At 38.6% G+C, this 20688-nt stretch overlaps 1 protein-coding gene across 1 annotated transcript in view; it reads left to right on the forward strand.

The window, feature by feature from the left end:
* LOC136261923 (E3 ubiquitin-protein ligase rnf213-alpha-like) overlaps positions 1-20688 on the forward strand; it is a 225384-nt gene that overhangs the window by 94188 nt on the left and 110508 nt on the right. The window contains exons 12-16 of the mRNA XM_066056017.1: positions 130-412; positions 12198-12296; positions 13339-13452; positions 13502-13691; positions 13742-14047. Coding sequence (XP_065912089.1) covers positions 130-412; positions 12198-12296; positions 13339-13452; positions 13502-13691; positions 13742-14047 — 992 coding nt within the window. The remainder of the gene's footprint in view (positions 1-129; positions 413-12197; positions 12297-13338; positions 13453-13501; positions 13692-13741; positions 14048-20688) is intronic.

Genomic DNA, 20688 nt, shown 5'->3' on the forward strand with positions numbered 1-20688 from the left:
CAAAATGATGAACTGTAGTTGACTGTAACTATCATCTTTAGTTGATAGTATGGAATCCACCTTACAGCATGCACATGCAGCAGAGCTTAATCTACTACTTAAGATTGTTTATTGTATTTATTGCTATAGGTTGCAAATAATTAAAACAACTACGAGTGTCATAAAGCTAGTGAAGGCAGCTATATCGAGATACACTGGCCATAATTTGAGTGACAACATGTGTAGCCGTGTTGAGTTGGTCTTGATAATGCTTAGCAAAACATCAGATTTCATTGATGAAGGAATTATATCCTTGATGAACAAAGATTGGAATTTGCACACAATTGTTCATGATCTGATTGTGAAACTAACATTTGCAGTAAAATTTGGAGGCTATTATGGACATAGGGATGATTATCGTAGAGAAATAAAGGTTAGTCTTAATTTTGATTTCAAGTGTGGCTGAATGTGTTGGTGTATGTACAAGTAACAAAAATTACAGATTCCCTAAAATATAAACCATGGGCTACAAGGTGTATTGCACTTACATACACCCCTCCTCCTCAGCCATCAGAAGTTTGCTGTTGATAAACCCTGAAACAAAATACACTGAAGTGAGCCATGGTTCATATAATATATACCATGCGTCTAAGTTAACCTGCACTATTTAATGACCTTATATGCACACAAACTAACTTAATTAAGCAACTTACACTTGATTTGCCATAGTTTGGCATGGTATACACGGTGGTAGTCTTGAGTCAGCTTGCTCAAAATGGTAGTGACAATCAATTGTGGCACTTAGTAATCTCCATATATCCCCAGGACTTGTCTGTTCATATCAACAAACATAGGAGCAACGTTACCCACCATCGAAGTCATCAGTAAAAAGAATCCAGTAGTTGAACTCTTACTGGCTGGGGTGAATAATCGCCCAGTGCAGTAAAAGCTATAACCAGCTTTGGCGATTAATCATACTGGAACCCGCCACAGGCTATTAGCCTGCTAATAGGCATGACACTCATTAGTGTCACGTGCCTCAAACCACAGGTGAGTATATATACCACTTTAGCATGGGCGTTCAAAGGTGCATCCATAAGGTGCATCCATCCATATAAACTCCATCCCACAACTAGTCTCGTGACTCTTGAGAATGGCTGTCATATCCTTGTAATTATGCCAATTACACGCTGATATGAAACTGAGCCTTCCAATGTGTAATAACAAAATATCGCGATATCAATACTTTCAAAATATCGCAAAAATGATAATATTGCTCAGCCCTACAAAGAGAAATATATTATATACCACTTTAACGTGGGCGTTCAAAGGCGCCGCTCAGTGTTTAACTTGCATATTACCTGGGCAATATCATGGGAAAGCGGATTGCCAATGACTTTGATACCCAGCCAGTTCAAAGAAACAATGCGCTTTAACTCATTATATTGAGCAACATAGAGCTTTGTATTGTGGGACTCATTTTTGTAGTGGTTGCTAAGCTGAGTATATTTGCTAAGATAGACTAGTTGGTTGTTAGTAAAGGATAATGAAGGCACAAAATAATTGTTTGGGCGATCGTGAATACGTATTTCTACCCGCCACGTATCAGCCTTTGAACAGACCACAGAATGGCAAAACTACTACTGCTTTCCCGAAATAGGTTAGTAACTTATAGTCCTAAGTACTTAACTTAATATAATAACTACTTATTACTGTCCCAATAGCAAAGTTAGTTGGCTTAACCTAGTACAAAAATGATAACAATATAAACTCCATCCCACAATCACAAGTTTTCTAACATTACGCGTTGAAGCATAGTAACATATTAATGACGTTTTAACGTATGGATAACGTTCTGGTGGCTATTAGCCCACGTTATTAAAACCACAATCAATCTTCATATGCTACTGTATAAAACAAACGGGGTGAGTTCTCGTTAGTTCTTTCACCTATTAGGTGAGTGCACCCCAGGTGATATATATCACTTGTAGTATGGTGCGTGGGCAGATCAAAGATTGCCACCAGCGTTACAAATCAGTTGTAAACTGGTTTACAAATAATTGTAGCATGGCTAAGTACCTCCTTTTGGCCACACAGTCTGGCTACTAATTAGTTCAAAGACTTCAACCGAAACCAAACACCCACAATACAAGGCTATTAATATCAAGGACTGACAAGGAGATAAATCGCTCTGGAATGAGTGAACACACAACACTGCACTCATCTGAATGAATGGGATATGGGAAGCAGTACAACTGCTGGGCTGAGTCGGAATCTATACCACACGCTCGTTCGCCAATAAAGTAAGTTAACCAAGGCTATTATAGCGCTGCATCACTCAACAATGAATATCAGACACTTTAGCCACACCTGTCTATGGTACAATGGCTGAAGTGATTGGCATCGGTGATGGTATGCACTACCAATGGATATCCCCAGGACTTGTCTGTTCATATCAACAAGCATAGGAGCAACGTTACCCATCATCGAAGTCATCTGTAAAAAGAATCCAGTAGTTGGACTCTTACTGGCTGTGGTGAATGATCGCCCAGCACGGCAAAAGCTATAACCAGCTTTGGCAATTACTGGATTCTAGCTTTGGCGATTAATAAACCAGGCATGTGCCTGGTTTACTGAAACTGTTTTCGTAAAAACGTGTGTGTGTGTGTGTGTGCCTGCCTGCCTACCTACCTACCTACCTACCTACCTACCTACCTACCTACCTACCTACCTACCTACCTACCTACCTACCTACCTACCTACCTACCTACCTACCTACCTACCTACCTACCTACCTACCTACCTACCTACCTACCTACCTACCTATGTTGTGTGTTTGTCCATTCGCACCCACGTGAGCAAAAACATAAAAAATTATAACAAGTTGATGTTATGCTACTTCTAAAAACCAGGCACCATGCAGCAAACAAACCTAACTGGAATTAATTAACAGTAATTTATATTGGGTTTTGCTTTGTTGCTACATACGCAATTGAATTTGTATTTCGTAATTGATGAAATATTTTGTAATTCTGCAATTACGTTGCTAAGGAGGCATACCTCGAACAATACGCTTTAACCCACTAATTATGCACAGAAATATCTTCTTAACTGTTTTATAGTTCGTCTATAACATTTTCTTACGAAAATTCTCCAGGCAAAGTCTCAAAGCTGCTCTTTATTTTCGTTCGCGTATGTACGGACACGCCCCCTTTTCAACTCAAAGGATTCATTATACCCGGTAGCCTAGGAGGCCAGCTGTGTTGTTTTTCGACTGTTTGATGTCAGTAGAGCCCTGTGGGTAAGGCCTTCACCGCGTCCTAATAAACTCGTTTCACCCGTATTTCAAACCGGCACGTATTAACCTTCTTAAACCAAAGCTTACCTGCCCAGAAGTTTAATACAGGCTCTATATTGCCTTTATTTATCACATAATGGTTGTTTTTAGCGAACAAACTTTTGCAAACATACAAACACACACACACACATACTTTTCGGAAAACAATCTCAGTAAACCAGGCGCGCACCCACAGCCGAATTAATAATACCTATAACATGAATATCAACTAAATTATATACATAATTTAGTTAGAATGGGATAGTATTAATTGCATGGGTGCTAGTCCATATAATATAAATAACAGCATTAATTATAATAAAACACTTACAGGTGGACAGATATAGAATTTTTTAAAATTGCCAAAACTCGAATTTTAGTCTGACTGCCTCACTCAGTGACCACAGTCACAAGGCTAGAGGCCAAACAAAGCAGTGCACGGCCACCATTTTACGCCACAATAACTCACCAGTGGGATGTACCTTTTGAGATTCTGACGAGTGTAGGCCCTCTGTGCCTTGTCTTTTCTTTTATCTTCAATCAGGTTGCTTGTCTTCTTCTTCATCCAACGAAACCATATCGAGGCATTAATTTTCCGTATCAACACTTTCTTTCAGCAACATATATAGATTCCACAGAATTATTTCTGAGCTGGATTTCAGAATCGCTTCAGTCCTGGCACTGCTATAAGACTAGATATGCACAAGTTCACGACTGAGATCCCATTCGCGATAGGTTCATCCCATCATTCACCTCTTGTTTCACTACTTTTTGTTGCATAGATCCTTACTTCTTTTTTAAATTTACAATTTTTTAAAATACTAAATATACCTTTATATATAAATATAATATATATCCTTGTGTACACTATACTTGGTTACGTAACCAGCTACTGAAACAATCAGTCAGACTCCAGCTACAACTCCTTCCACCACACAGTCTATACTAGTACTGTGAATTATTTCTTTATATGGTGTTATATACAAAGACCAACATTTTTAAAAAGCATACAGGTGAATTTACCCCCTCCCCCTAGCGTACTGTCTGTAGTTTTGTGCTGAAAATAATAGATGATCCCTTACTTGATAACAGCTAAGGCTATGAACTTAATTTTTTTACTGCTAAACATTGCTTCAACCCAACAGGTACGTTTGGCATACCACAGTGTGTACAATGTACACATCTTGGACTTACCTTTGTCCTCCTTTTAGTCCTGCTTCTTTTGCTGACAATGCAAGGTGTCGATTTGTAGTAGTGTGACACGGCTTCCCGTGGTTGGCTATTATGCATATCTTCCATAGCAACTGGATTGATTGCAGAGAAGCTTCTCGTACTGTTCTTCATTTGTAATGCTGTGTAACGGGTGGAACACAAAGCAAAATGGCAACTTCACTTTTCAGTAATTGATTGTTGGGGCACATGGTCAGATATGAAATTAATTTTATGGCATACCTGGCACCATTCTTTCTTTTGATGCAGCATGAGAGTGTTAATTATGATTATGTTATAAAAATTAACAAACAAATAGAGAAGTTACTGTGCATTCACAAGTACAACATTACTCATGATTGAGCTTCTACATTAACTATAGTAAAATTAGGAATTTTAAATCAAATTAGCGATCAAAGAAAAAAAGTAGTGAAACAAGAGGTTGCCTATACCTGCAGATATACGTACTAGTGGACATTTAATCCAAGGAAAGGAAGAATGGCACCGGCCAGACATTAATTGAGTGATCTAATGTGTGCCCTAACTATAACATGTTATTGGAAGGGTAATGTAGCCATTCCACTTCATTTTCAGCTTTGTCCACTTGTTATGCAACGTTACAAACAAAGAACAGAATACTTGCTCTGACTACCATTTACTGAGAAATAAAGTAGCCATTGTGCTTTTGTTTTCAGGTATGTACTACTCACTCATGATATAGCATTACAGATGAAGAACAGCACTAGAATCCAATAATTATGGATGATTCTTGTGGCAGCCAGCTGAATTGAAGTCATCACGTACTGTATTTACCAGTAATCGACACCTATGTGGTGGTGGAGAAAAGAATGGGAGGACAAAGGTAAGTCAATGATGCATGTAGCCACAGCGGTTTGCATAAAAGCACATCTCAGGCTGAAGCTGTGTCAAACAGTAAATAAATCAAGCCTGTAGCCTAAAGACGAGTTATACTTGGCTGGAGGCATCAGTTATTTCTATTCAGCCAGTCAACATAAAATTAGAAAATGTTTGGCTTTAGGGTCATTTTGAAGACATTTATAAGTTTTGGTTATGTCTAACCAATGCCACCAAGGTGTTATAAAGGAAAGGTGAGGCTGGTTTTGGGTGGTATTTGTGGGAAGGAAAGCCCAAACATCCTTGATCCTTATGTAAAACCCTTCAATACACAGTGTTTGATAGTTTCTCTATTACTACGAGCACGCGGTCAATTCTTAAAAATGCTCAGCACCACACACACACACACACACACACACACACACACACACACACACACACACACACACACACACACACACACACACACACACATGCATGCACGCACGCACGCATGTGCACAACTACAATTACATAATGTTACAATTAATGTAATAAGTTACTGTTCTGTCCCTACTCCCTGAGGAACAGCACGTCAATTCCACTGAGATTTAGACGGTAGCTCGGGACGAGCTTCAGAGGAGGGAGTGACAGTCTTGAAGCAATTGTCTAGTGCCTGTTCATCATCCTTGGACACCTCATCATCCTCAATTCCACTTCGTATCGTAGATTCTGATACTTTGTCATTACTGCTGGACATATCGTCTTCGACTTCACCGTTGTCATCCTTATCAGGGTCAACTTCAGGGGCATCATCATGAGTGGAGTTTTCTGTCTTGCCAACACCCTCACTAGTTGGTCTTGTCTGTAGGTTCTCCACCCATCTAGGGGTTTTCTTCCAGAGCTCTTTTGCTTTGCTCCATAATGATAGCCAGGAATTAGTTTAGGTGGGCACTGGTATACCCTCTGTTTGGTGGACTTGTATATACCCTTCATTGGGAAAGTAAACCTTCACAGTGGTCACATCTGGGTCTCTCCGTTGAAGGATTCAATATGGTCCATGCCATAGATGTGACAGTTTTCTATTCCTTCCTGTCTCTTCTGCTGGGAATCTGAGTCTCCCACCCGGTACTCAACTTGCTTCGAGGAATGATCAAAGTACTGCTTGTACTGGTTCTGTGCCTTCTTAATTGATGGCAGAGCCAGTTCTCTGGCTGATGACAAGGGCAATATTACCTTCTCACGGTAGTCCTCTATCATACTTTGGATAGGCTGAGTTGGTTGAGCAAATGTAGCTTCTGTGGAACTTCTCTGATCCCATCCAAATAATAAGAATGAAGGTTTTCACCTGTACTGGCATGAGGAACATTTCTGTATGCCCAGACAACACTAGACAAATAGCAGTCCCACTGCATCCCAAATCTAGCAGCATGCTTGTGTAACATAGCTTTCAATGCTCTATTGAATCTTTCCACCATCCTGTCGCACTTGGGATGGTAGGCTGTTGTATTCAGTTTCCTTATCCCCAGTAAGGCACACATGTTGGTGGTCAAAAGTGTATGGAGCCGGCATACATAAGTTAGACATCATCCATTGAGCTGGGAAGATCAACACAAACGCGGATGCCCTTTCCAGGAATCCTCAATCCCCAGCCCCAAATGAGGACATCAGAGAAAATATCCTGCAAGTGGCAGTAGTGAATACGGAACCTATGTCTGATATAAACACACTCTTACAAGCTGAACCAACCATTGATGCAGCTACTTCCTTTCGATCGGAGCAAGAGAAATACCTTCACCAAGAGATATCATTCAATTCATGGAATCAGGCATACTTCCAGCTGATCCAGTGCAAGCAAGGAAAATTGTTATCCAGCAAGGAAAATTGTTATCCAGCAGTCATTGATTACTATAATTGACAGCACACTCTATTCTGTGGACCACAAGAGAGATCTTAGCAAAAGAGTAGCTGTACCTATTCACCTGACTGACATGATCTTGGAAGAGGCTCATTGAGGAATCATGTTGTGTGGACATTTTTCGGGTACATTTAGCTTGCTGGTTTGCCATTGGTGGTGGGAGACTATGTATTCTGATACCATAAAGTTGTCAATAACTGTACTGAATGTACTGTCACAGCAGGAATAGGCAGACATAATAATCCACCCTTGCACCTAATCCCTGTGAGTTGACCCTTTCAAATAGTTGGTATTGACCTCATTGTACTTCCACAGACCAAAAAGGGTAATAAGTATGTTGTTGTACTACAGGATTATTTAACTAAGTGGCCACTGTCCGACAGAGGGACAAACCTTCTCTCACATCTTATGACAGTCCTACATGTTTCCCAGATGGAGAGGGAGTGTTCAGAATAGCGAGTACTACAGAGTGGTCAGTTTACATTGTAACATCGTTATTGTACAAATAGGGGTGACAGTGCATGGCCCACAAAACTGCCAGTGTTTCCAGCTGTGTTATGCTGTAGTTACGCTCTGCAGCTGTTAGCGACCTGCTAGCATATGCCACCAGGTGTAGTAAGCTGTCCTCTTGTGCCTGAGAGAGAATGGCACCAATTCCCTTTATACTAGCATCGGTTTCAAGTGTAAGGGAGCAATTTACTGATGGGTTAATGTAGTTCGCTCACCTCTAACATACTTGTCACCAATCTTTGTCCCACACAGGTGTTACTGATTGGTTTATCCACCACCGTCATCTGATGGTGGTGGGGTTGGTAGTTGTACAAGGACTCTGTCTGCCGTGGGAAAACCTAGCCAAAATTATAGGCTGGGACTTAAATTGGGAAGTTATATGTATATTAGATGGGTTGGTTAATACTTTTGAATAGCAAAAGGGGATTTTTCAGACTTTTGACATAGCTTGGGTGTATCAGGCATCACTTAGTATACACGGAGGCAGATCCTATTAGAGTCCTCGCACTATCACATCCCGACTAGTCAGGATGGAGATGCTGAATCATGGGCAGGCACACACCTGCCACCTTGTATTCAGCCGTGCCTATACATACTCACACTTAACTCTGACACAGGATACCGTTTAGGCATATAGGGAAAGTATTAGCACTGACAGGCTCCTGCCAGACTGCATTAAGACTGATAAAAAAATTTTTTTTTTTGGTAGGGTGTATGCTGACAGTGGATACTTTGCTGGCACATAGAGGGTAGCATTAACACTGACAGGCTCCTGCCAGTCTGTACATAACACTGGTAGCACTGCTTCTGTGACTTTGGGTAGCATTAGCACTAACAAGCTATTGCCAAAATTCACATCACGCACTTATGTGAATATTTCCGACTCGCATGACACCTGCAGTGAATAGAAACTACACATGATGATAGGGTTAAAGTGCACATTCCTATGTAACCTACAGTGAATCAAAATAATGGACACACAAATTCTTATGGAGTTAATTAGCTAAAGGTATTATATAGCGTGTTTTGTTTTTGTTTTTTTCCAATTTTAATGTGACCCCATTGCTGTTACAGCTGCATGCACATGTCTACAGTTACTCTTGCATGAGCTGTGGTTATTGCTCGCTGAACACACTAGGTAACGCCAACCAGTCCTCCCATTTTTGTGCTCTTCTTACTACACACATTGGGTTGCTCAAAGCCTTGACTGGGTGGCGATTTGACTGGGTGTCGATTCCTCAGGCATTGTAATTAACTTGCTTGTTTCCTGCAATAACAAACTATACATATAAATACACAACCACATGTATATATAAAGAACACATCAGATATAAGGTACGCTAGTATACGATTGTGGTTTTGTAAACTGGGGGCCCTTTTGGTGACAGACAGAGTAACCATTGTACAAACCAATGGGATGGGAGGGAGGGATTCTTCCTTATGTCCTCTGTCTGTGGCATGATGGCTCATCCTTAACAACTAACAAGTCACACTGTTCACACTACGAGGCACGTGTTGAACACTGCGCATGTGCAAATTCCAGTTAATGCTCACTAACATTTCTAACCAATGCGTGCATAATTAATAGCTCCTACATTAACTTGGTTTAAATGTGCATGTAAACCTCATTAACTTAATACAGGAGCCATTGTCAGACATTGTTTAAGACTGTCAAATGCACTTTGGCATTGTTCTATCCAAAGAAAATCCACTCCATTTCGAGTAAGGGTGTGTAAGGGCTGTGCAATGTTCGCCAAATTCTTTATAAAGCGATGATAATAAGTAGGAATTGTTTAACTTCCTTGATGTTCTGTGGTTGGTAACTGACTCTACTAATTTAGATGTGGAGTCAACACATACCCTAAAAATCGAATCTCTTCACGTACAAAGTGACACTTACTAGGTTTTAACTTTAACCCACCATCTTGTATTCGTTGTATCACCAGCTGCAAATGCTTCAGATGGTGCTTTAATGTCTCGGAGAATACCAGGACATCATCCATGTAAACAAAACAAAATGCACTTTCCTCCTACTAGGTTTAATCCCATCAAAACGTCTGCATTAACCTTTGAATGACTGCAGTTGTGTTAGTCAGCCCAAATGGTATCACACAAAACTGGAATAATTCTTCTGGGGTTATGAAGGCAGTTTTCTCTCATGAACCAGGAGAAACTTGAATTTGCCAGTATCCACTGGCAAGGTGTGAAATATCTGGAGTCTCCAATCTCATCTAGAAGATCATCTACATGTAGAAATGGAAAGGTGTCCTTCTTGGTGACCTTGTTCAGTTCCCTATAATCTATACAAAAGCATAATGTGTCATCCTTTTTGTGCACCATAACAACAGGGCTTGACCAAGGACTACCAGATGGCTTGATAACCCCAGCATCTTGCATCTTTTGCAGTTGCTGAGCTACTTCCAGGTAAACTGCGCTGCTAAAGTTCTATTACCAGTCTCCAGATGTCATCTCATGGCAGCCACAGCATTACTGAAGGAGCTAGGTCTTCTCTCTCTCAGACAGTAACAAAAATTCTTGCCTTGCCTTTCCTCATAAGTGCCCAGCTAGCTGCAACAAGCATTCAGCATCAGTACAGCCATTCTATTCTGTAGCTCTGTCAAACTACGGTAACCAATCATCCCATCGCTCATCTTCATTTTCTGCACTGAATGCATCAACAGGTGGGGCTTTCCCTCGATGGTGTGACTGGACTGGAGTACTAATTATTATGCTACTATCATGACTACTAGGTGCTTTAGGCAATGGACTTATTGTCTGTGACAGTAGACGTGTTTTCAATGATACTATTTCCAAGTCCTTACTATCAATAGCTTCTTTGTGTGCTAAGTGTTGGTCACACTTCTCCCTCCATATTCTTTTCACCTTTCCTTTCTCCTTAGCCAAAGCTTCTTGCAACTGTATGATTATGTAGCCTTGTTTCCTCGCCTCTTCCTTCCCATTGGCGATCTCTTCATCTGCTTCTGCCAAGGACACTCGCAACCATTCTAACTCTAGGCATTGCGCTTCCAGTTCCTCACTTATTTCTGTGAGTTCACTATACCTGATTTGTGTAGTGTACTGTGTTGCGACACATCGTCAACCAGTTGACTCACGTGCAATATCAGGTCATGTGCAGATTTTATAACTCATATCAAACCATTTTCATCGATTAAAAACATGGGATCATTCTCACCAGCGCCCTTGACAATAATTTGAACATTTCTAGGCTCTCTATCCATTTCTGTGAGTTTTCCCTCGACTAACTGTCTTATAACAGCTGCAATTCCACCCGTCAGAAGCTGTAGAGTCCTCGCTATCCATACATCTTCAGGCGCTTAAAATTCAAAGGGTAAGTGGACCCTTCAGGTACAACATCCTCTCCATCTTTAAATTCCTCACTTGGTAATCCTTCTGTGGGTTTTTCGTCTTCCCCAGGTACTATCGACTTCTCTACTGTCGAAATTACTGGTGTGTGGGTATCTTCATCAGCCATCTTGGTAGGACCTCCACTGTAAAACCCTTCAATACACAGTGTTTGATAGTTTCTCTATCACTACGAGCACATGATCGATTCTTAATAATGCTCAGCCCCACACACGCATGAGCACAAGTACAATTACATAATGTTATAATACAATGTAATAAGTTACTGTTCAGTCACTACACTTACTGTACAGTACTACCGTACTGTATTGCTTATACTATACCTGCACAATAGGCAGGTGGCAGGTACCAGTTTCTCAATGGATTTTTAATCACTATCCCAATAGGGACCTGCAAGAAGACTACTGAAAGCCTATGTAGCAGGGAGTCACTACTGTAAGCTCTTGAATGCATTCTAGTGATCCACAGACATCATTTGGTCTAGGCTAGTAGTGCCTTGTGGAGCCACAGCGCACAACCTCAGATGTTGTAATCACTCCCAGTGTTTTTGTTGTTGTTGTTGTTTTTTTGTACCAACACTGACTAATTAACAACACTGATTTATTACTGCTACTATTAATAATGTTGATAAGAAATAAGGAAAGTAAGGGAACAGGAATGTAGATCTGCATGATTATACTACCGTATAGCCTAAATATTCGAGGGGGAAAATTTTCACTGATTTTGCAGTTTTGGATGTTATCAGCAAAAATTTTACCCTCCGCAAAAAAATTATTTTTAGCAACATTGCTCAACCTCGAAATATTTGCCCCTCAAAATATTTAGGCTATACAGTATTACTTTACTATAATGAGTTAATCTATTGTCACTGTAAGAGAGCTGTCATAATGAAAATGAATATGTGTGATTTACACAAATAGGATAAGTCCTGCACATAGGGCAGGTACCAGTCACTGTGCTAGTTGACAAAATCAGAATGAATTAATTATGTTATAGTACATTATTACATTTTCCAATTTGTACTAGATTTGGTCTAGATTGGTGGAAATTGATTGTCCCGATAATCTTGAGGCATCTTGGAGGAAAGTTTTGGAGGATGTAATTAAATCAAGACTTTCTCAAGTGGTATGAATTTGTTATGTTTTATAGTAGTGTCACATGTACAGTCAGTGGTCAAAAGAAACTTACAAGGTTTACAGGAGTGATACATGTACATATATACGTACCACATTTGTGGATAAAAATGAATTAAGGCTGTACAATAATGAGATGTCAATAGTGAAAACCATTTTATTTCAATAGTCGTTATTATCATAATCATGTTACTAAAAAAGTACTGCAAGCACAGTTTTGTAAGCCTGAGGGGATTCCATAGTAGCAAGATGTTTACACGGTGACACATCGCATTCATGGACAATTACAGTAAAGCGCAGATATGTTTCCAAATGTTTTCAAAATAAGGTATATGCATTCAGTCTTGTTGTCCATCACACAACAGAGAAATAACTGGCATTGTTTACTGATGGTACTCCATGTAAGGTTAGTATATTTCCATTACATGTAGACTGAATAGTCAGCATGGTTTTTATATAGGCTGCATGCAATACTTGGGATGTGTGTAATTTAGTTGCCTTGTAGCCCTGTAGTTCTTCACTACATTCAGCTAGGAACCACAACAATTGGACTTCATTACAAATATATACCCTTTACTGTTACTATAGTATCTAGGTTAGACACATGTTACACAATTCACTACGAGATAGTAAAGTGGAACTTTCTAATATCAAGATGAATGTTTCATTTTGCATCAGTTCACATTGATAAGTGTAGTATAGCTACAAAGTATATTAATCACCATGACAAATTAGGAGGAGAGATGAAAAATCTTTTCAGTTTTTTTTGTGGGTATGTAAGTAAACTCCTGTATTTTTTCATGAATGTATCCCTGTAATTTATATCTATATCAAAAAACAGCCTGACACCTAAATAGACCAGGGTGGAAAAGTTGTGAAAGCAAAGGTTCATATAAAATACCCACTTGTCTGTCACACACCTGCATGCACTGGCTGTACTTGGCCAAACAACCCACTATTGTGCGTCTTGATAATTATTGAAAAAATAGCTGTAGTAGCATATGAGTGTATTCATTATGTTTATGTTTGTACAGAAATCAAGTGTCATTCAAGTGCTACAATCCATTGAGCTAGATACTGCTCCTGAGTTCTTTACAGAAATCATACTAACAGATGTTTTGACAAACTTTGATAACATTGAACATTCGGTAAATCATTCTTCTTTTGTTGTGTTACGTTTAGTATGATTTTATGCAGAGTTTGGAATCTTCGGGTTGGTTAGAGCACTCTTCATCCTATTTTCAGCAAAGCACTCCTAATCATATAAGAAATATTTTGTCCAAAATTATGTCCAAAATCTTAAATAAAAAGTACCCAAAAGTGGAAGACATTACTCAAGCTGAGCTGTTGGACTGGGTTATGTGGCCAAGTTTTCTGGGAATGTTAGGTAAGAAGAGATAGTAAACATAGTTGCAATAATGCATACTTTTACTGCAGTGAGTAAGGTTGAAGTTCAAGAAGATAGCCATAATATGAGTATAGTAGCTGCTTTGTCAACTCTGGACAACTTGTGTGAAAGCATCCAAAAACGATTTATAACTTTGGACTCATTAGATTATGTCAGACAGAAACGTGGACAGCTTAGAAAACTCTGTGATGCTGTGAATTCTGGTAAAAAGAATATGTGTCTACCATTTTCTGAGGTTGAATCACATTTAAATGAGTGCTGCCAGCTGGAAGCTATGTTTTTGAACTACAGAAACAAAGTTTCAACTTTATTAGAATTCTGCCACAAATATTATGGTATGTTGTCACTATCTGTGTTGGTGTGTTACGTAGAGATCTCCCAAAAGTGATGTGCGCTGCCTAAAATAATCATCCTTGAGATATCTTACATGACAAAAATCATAATTTTAGTACATCTAACATCAATACAGCATTAGAAACAAGAAAACACTTATGTACAGGCGGCTGGATGCAGAATTGTAAAAATCACCTAAACTCAATTTTCACCTGCCAGCCTGCCTGTCTGCCTGCTTGCCTGACCACAGTCGCAAGGCTGTAGGCCAAACGAAGCAGGGCACAGCCACCGTCGATATGCCACAATAACAAATTCATCAGTAGCATGTGCCTTTTGGGTTATGACGAGTGTGTGCCCTCTGCGCCTTGCCTTTTCTTTTATCTTCAATCAGACTGGTCTGAAACCATACCGAGGCATTAATTTTCCCTATCAACACTTTCCTTGAGCAATATATTTAGACACCACAAACTTATTTAAGCGCTTACGTTCAGTAGATACCTATAACTTCACAATAGATTCAAGACCATGCCTATTCGCACGATCTTGGTTGATTAATAATGATTGCACTTCTCATAACAATCCATTTACTCGATCATGATGACACCCCCCGTTACTATCGGTCTAGCTGTACTTATAATGCTAGCACAGTGCAAAGTATGAAATAGTGACACACACCCTGGTAGGCGACTTGAGATATTCTAATACAGGAGTCACCCTAATGGAACAGTCACACATGTATACTACAACAAAAGAACAAACAAACTGGTATATTAATTTTAAAATGAAGTAGGGATCCAAGCGATAAAAAGTAGTGAAACAAGAGATGAATGATGGTATTACAGCATAGCTCGGTGGGAAAATCCCTACTGTGACATTGAAGATGCCAATGTAGTGATTTTCCTACCAAGCTATGCTGTAATACCATCATTCATCTCTTGTTTCACTACTTTTTATCTTTTGGAACCCTACTTCATTTTAATTTTTCATATACTAGTTTAACTACTAGAACAATTAAAAATTATTTTAAAATGTCGTAATGCTTCAATTTTATGCTTCAATTTTAGCTTACTTGTCGCCTCCTAGCTGGAGAGGGCTGCGGCAATCTGCAATCATTTTGTCCTAAGTTTAAGTCTCCAATCAGATCATCACAAATGTTACATGGTTTTGATCCAGCTGGTCACTTACACTTTCAGAACCCGTGCAATTTTCACACATTAGATTGTTTTCATCGTAGCTGACAGGCAGTAGTTATTAACCTATGGGATTTAATTCCATCAAGTATTTTATTACAAGGCAACAGAAATGGATGGAGGACTGTTTTACAAGACATGCAAAGATTTGTTGTGACTCTGTAATAACTGTATAATTTATGTCAGTATTGCATCATTGAAACAGCGAGGTTTACAAAACGTACAAAAAAATTATTAATGAAGTAGAGTTCTGGTAATAAAATGTAGTGAAATAAGATGCAGCTATGCATGTGGGACAAAACTTACATTGGCATGTTACTAGCATTTTACATAGCTATATGTATGTTTAGCATAAAAATGAGGACAACTGACAAAGGTACCAAATTTTTTCTGTGAGTTCCTTAGTACAAAAGATTTAAGATTTTTGATAGGATGCACCTCAGTCATGCATCTGGGAAGCCATTCAAGGATTGAAAATATGTGTTCTTACAACTTTGGTGCTTCAATTAGTAATTTAAAACTTTAATATAAGTAATCTAGAGTAATATTAATTAATAATTAATTATGCATTAAAGTTTATTTATTTAACCCTTAAAGCTGAATAGGCCATCAGCCATTTTTAAAAGCATGCAAAACGTGTAATTAGTACAAGTAGTTTGTGCTTAAATGATGGCTTCTAAACAGCCAGCACAGGCAAGCTTGTCTAATGTTGTTAACCGAAAACCTTATATCTATAGAAAGTTTATGCATTAGCCTACTTAGACAAGTATAATTAATTGTCGTAACAACAATTGTTCACTTGTTATGACACCACGAAGAATGACAACTGAATTTCCTGTTACTTCACACATATCGCATTGGTATCCATTTAAAAAACAATGTTTCATTCAAATGAGCTTGATATGGTGTGATTTGTCATTGAATGGAGAATTGAATAGTTCTTACCAGAACTCCATAGGATACATTGTGAAGAAGTTATCAAACGTTTTCTGAGGACTAGTTATGTAATGATTTGTTTTCGTTTTTTGTTACAGCTTGTATTCACAGTGAGTTTAGACCTTATGCTTTCGCCAAAGTTTTTTATTCCTTATTACATCATGAACAGAATGGTGCGAATTGCATAGCCTTAGCATTTATCGCCTTAGCATTTATCCGCACTGAAGTTGCAGTGCTTTGTTTACAGTCAAGCTATATGACAGCCTATGCATATTTGGTGCACTTTTATTAATAATTGCGTGTGTCTTTAAAGTTTAGTACATATCTATATTTTTGTGTTTCTTTCTCACAATTACTCTGTTAGAACATTCAGACAGTGCTTTAATTAGTCACATATGCTTTAACTCAAAGATTGACACATTTCCACCCTGCTTTTTGCGTGCACATATATATTGTACTGCAACCATTTAATTCTTACAAAACAAGCACCTCTACAGTGTTGTGCTCCACGCAAGAATCCATGTAAGCATGTAAATATTTTGACGGAATATTTAGATTAGCTTGCTCTAAGGTGCAGCTTAGGGGCCCAGTAGGGACAAACTATCATGGATTTTTACTATTCAAGTATATACTCTCTAGTGTTAATGACCAAGTACTCGTGAATATTTGCTAGTCATAGCTGTACATTATATGACATGTTTTTTAGCAGACCAAAGCAATTTACAGCTTTTCAAGTAGCAACAGTGATACCTACATTGTTCTATAATACTTGTGCAAATATTCTTGACAAATGAAGTATGTTGCAAATTGAGTTCATACCATCTGCAATAGAATTATCCAATTGGCAATTGAATTTGTTACTAAGGCAATTGAATTCCTCCTTTGGCTTCAGAATTCATCTATTAACAAGACTGGCAGCTGGGGAAAACGGAAAACAAGATGTAGCAGCTGCTACAAGACCTTGTTCAAGTACAACTGTAGTAAACAACTCTTTCTAAGGTCTTCAGCAACATTTGCATCTGCACTTTGCCATTAATAATGGGTAGGTAAAAACAGTGGACCCAGGAACCAAGAACCCGAGACCAGGGGACAGGGGGTCCAATTCTTCTTGGAATTTTATACACTTTACAATATTCTATACTTGTACTAGGTACCTGTGCAAGTAGTCTTGCATGGCCAATCCACTTTTTCCCTGTCATGGTGTCTCACATGATGTTTAAACCAATTAGAAATTGTAAGCACCTCTTTAAAAAATGTCTGAAGCTGACTGCATTTATTGGCCACTCGCCTGCTGTACAATGTACATAGTAGTGTATTATTTTGCCTAGCTACTAAAACTTAGAAACATTGTGCAAATGCACCACAATGTACGCAGTCTGGTTGTTGAGCTGCTGGACTGAATCTTACTTAGCTAGTATTAAATTGTTATTTCCCAGAATATTTGTTTGCACAATGTTTCTAAACTCTAGTAGCTAGCGACATAATAGACTAGTGTGCACATTGTGCAGCAGGCGAGTATCCTATAAATGCAGTCAGCTTCAGACACTTTCGCAGGTGCTTATAATTTCTAATTGGTTTGAACATAATGTGAGATACCAGAAAAGGATTGGCCTTGCAAGACTACTTGCAGAGGTATGTACCTAGTACAAGTATAGAATAAGTATAGAGATAGTGAGGTGTATAAATTTTAAGAAGAGCTGCATGGATCTTCAGGTCCCCTGGTCCCGGGTCCACTGTTTCTACCTAACCACTAACAATGGGAGTATTAACAATGGGTGTGGTCACTCACGGAAAAGCTAATTAACTTTCCAGACAGCTATTCCTGTACAACCAGCTTCAATTACCTTCTAGTGTCTCTCCATGGCAAAAATTATTTGCTTTGTAATGAGCAGTTATTTTCTTGAAGACAATTTAATCCACCCAAAATCAGCCAAGCTGTGAGAAAATGGTGCGGCCTTATAAAACCTGGGTGAAAAAAGTTGTGAAATCAAAGGTGGTGGCCAAGAAATGGCTGCAATGATGTCAATGCTAGTAAATTTTAACAATGCACACAGCCATTATTAAAAATTTTTAGCATTAACATCATCGCAGCCATTTCTTGGCCGCCACCTTTGATTTCACAACCATTTTTGAAACAGGCACGCACCTGGTTTACTGAAATTGTTTTCATAAAAACGTGTCTGTGTCTGTGTGTGTCTGTGTGTGTACCTACCTCCCTACCTATGTTTGTTTGTCTGTACGCACCACATGAGCAAAAACGTAAAAAATTATAAAAAGCAGTCAGTATGTAAGAATTGAAAGCTAAAGTAAGTCTGTGTTAAACTTCCACACACATAAACTTTGCTCTGAGGTGGTTTGTTTTCGGCGGTCTGAAATATGGGTATGGCGACTCTTCATATACTTCTTGAACAGTCTTCCCTTTTGGTTTTATAGACGTTTAACAACTTTAAAACCGTATCAAAACATGCTATTGGGATTTGTAAAGTCAAAATGACAAAAATGGCAAAATCAAATTTACAGCCAGTAATCATTTTATCAGCAATATTGTACATTACCAGTGTTTTCTGCCCTTAGATCATGAAATGGACTGATTAAACACTGATTTTTTCAAAGGTCTCAGGATGGATGGATCACTTTTTCAATTTCTCCAATACAAACTCCATACATTTTACATCATTTTGTATATTCAATAATTGCAAGCACTAGACACGATCAAGTACCATAAAACTTAATATCATTCAACTCCTTATGAATTGCTCTATCCGATTTCAGCTGAACAAAACTTGTAATCGCTATGGCAACGGCGTGATGCCACTATTTAATTAGAACGCGAAATTCGTGATTTGCTCTCCAATGGATTTTGTATTGCGTAAGTTGCTACTTACCATTGTTTGTTGTAAATTTGCAAGCTGTAAACACTTTAGCTTCGAATAAATTTTGTTATCATCGGATAGAGGAGTGTTATGCATGTGTAATGGCGGCCGAACAATTTTGATACCGCCTTCAGAACCAGAGTTATGATGAATAATGTAACTTAAAACTAACTCACCTCCATAGGCTGCTGTACATTGATTTTACGCATAATAATATTTTACGGAAAATTGTAATGTATGTGTTAATTTGACATGAGTTTTGATATGCAACACTGAAGACCTCTTAGGCTACCAGAGGTAGTATATCCTTCAGGTTGAAAGGGGGCATTACCCGTACCATAGATAATATACGAACCATGGATTGGAAATGCCCATATTACTTACATAGTGATGTCATAGACCATCCTCGTTATGGTGCACGAAAAGTTTATGGTCGTTACAGGTGAAATATTTAGCATTTCTTGTTAAAGCTATAAATACGTGTTTGTTGGTTACAGCTGGGTTACTAACCACCTACACTAATTGGAGGCTGGACTGGTTATGGATACTGGCAAGTAGCAAACAACAGCGTAATGAGATTCAAGTTAAAAGGTGAAGTATAGTGTTTCATAACAGTTGGGAAAATTTCCTGAAGAAATAAAAATAATGTGGCATCATTTGTTTGCTGTTCTTAACTTCACTTGTAGCAGGTAGAGTGGCTTTAGCTAGCCAGGTATCCAATGTTTCGCTGTATACTCAGACTGTTTTGTAAAATGACAGAAAACAGGTGCTACTTTGGGCAATTGTTTTATGCAAGTTAAACAAGTTGTAGACTAAAAATTCATTTCAGTCTATCAAACATTTGTTTGGGTGTGGCATAGAGGCTATGTTAAGTTAGCTGGTAGCGAGACTGCTGAAATATTTCGTACCTGCCAGTATCCACCTGTCACCAATGATATTCCCTCTAATGTCCACAGACAAGCTGTGTTCTTGTCCAGTACAAAACACTACACAATAAACAATGTAAAAGGAATGTCCACGCCTTCAAACTAGCCTTCAAACACTTGAGAGAAAGCCAAACAGCCACTCAGTACATTCCAACAAGTTTCAAATGTATTGGCACACCATAACTAGGATAGGTAAATAATTTAGCGGGAGTTTCCAATCCATGGTTCGTATATTATCTATGCCTGTACTTACGCAAACGAAAATGAAGGGCAGCCTTGAGGCTTTCTCTATACAATTTGCATGGGAAAACACGATAGACACACTATAAAACAGTTGAGAAGATACTTCTGTGTATAATTTGCGGTTTAAAGTGGTTTGTTATAGTTACGCTTCGTTAGCAGTGCGTAGCAATGTAATTACCGAATTACAAAAATATTCATGAATTACAAAATACACTGAATTGCAGAATTTACTAATTCTAATTATCTAGCTGAATTAATAATACCTATAACAGGAATATAAACTACATGGCTGATTAATTTAGTTAGAATGGGATTGCATGGGCGCCTGGTTTTTAGAAGTAGCACAACATTAACTTGTTTCACAGCTTGGCTGTTTTGGTGTGGATCTCACTTCTTTTTGTACTTTATAAGGCCCCAAAACCAGACTTTGAGGTTTGTTTTTACTCACATTTCTTCTTTTCTATGTAGATACAAT

The sequence above is a fragment of the Dysidea avara genome, chromosome 7 (assembly GCF_963678975.1).
Source record: "Dysidea avara chromosome 7, odDysAvar1.4, whole genome shotgun sequence".
NCBI lineage: Eukaryota > Metazoa > Porifera > Demospongiae > Dictyoceratida > Dysideidae > Dysidea > Dysidea avara.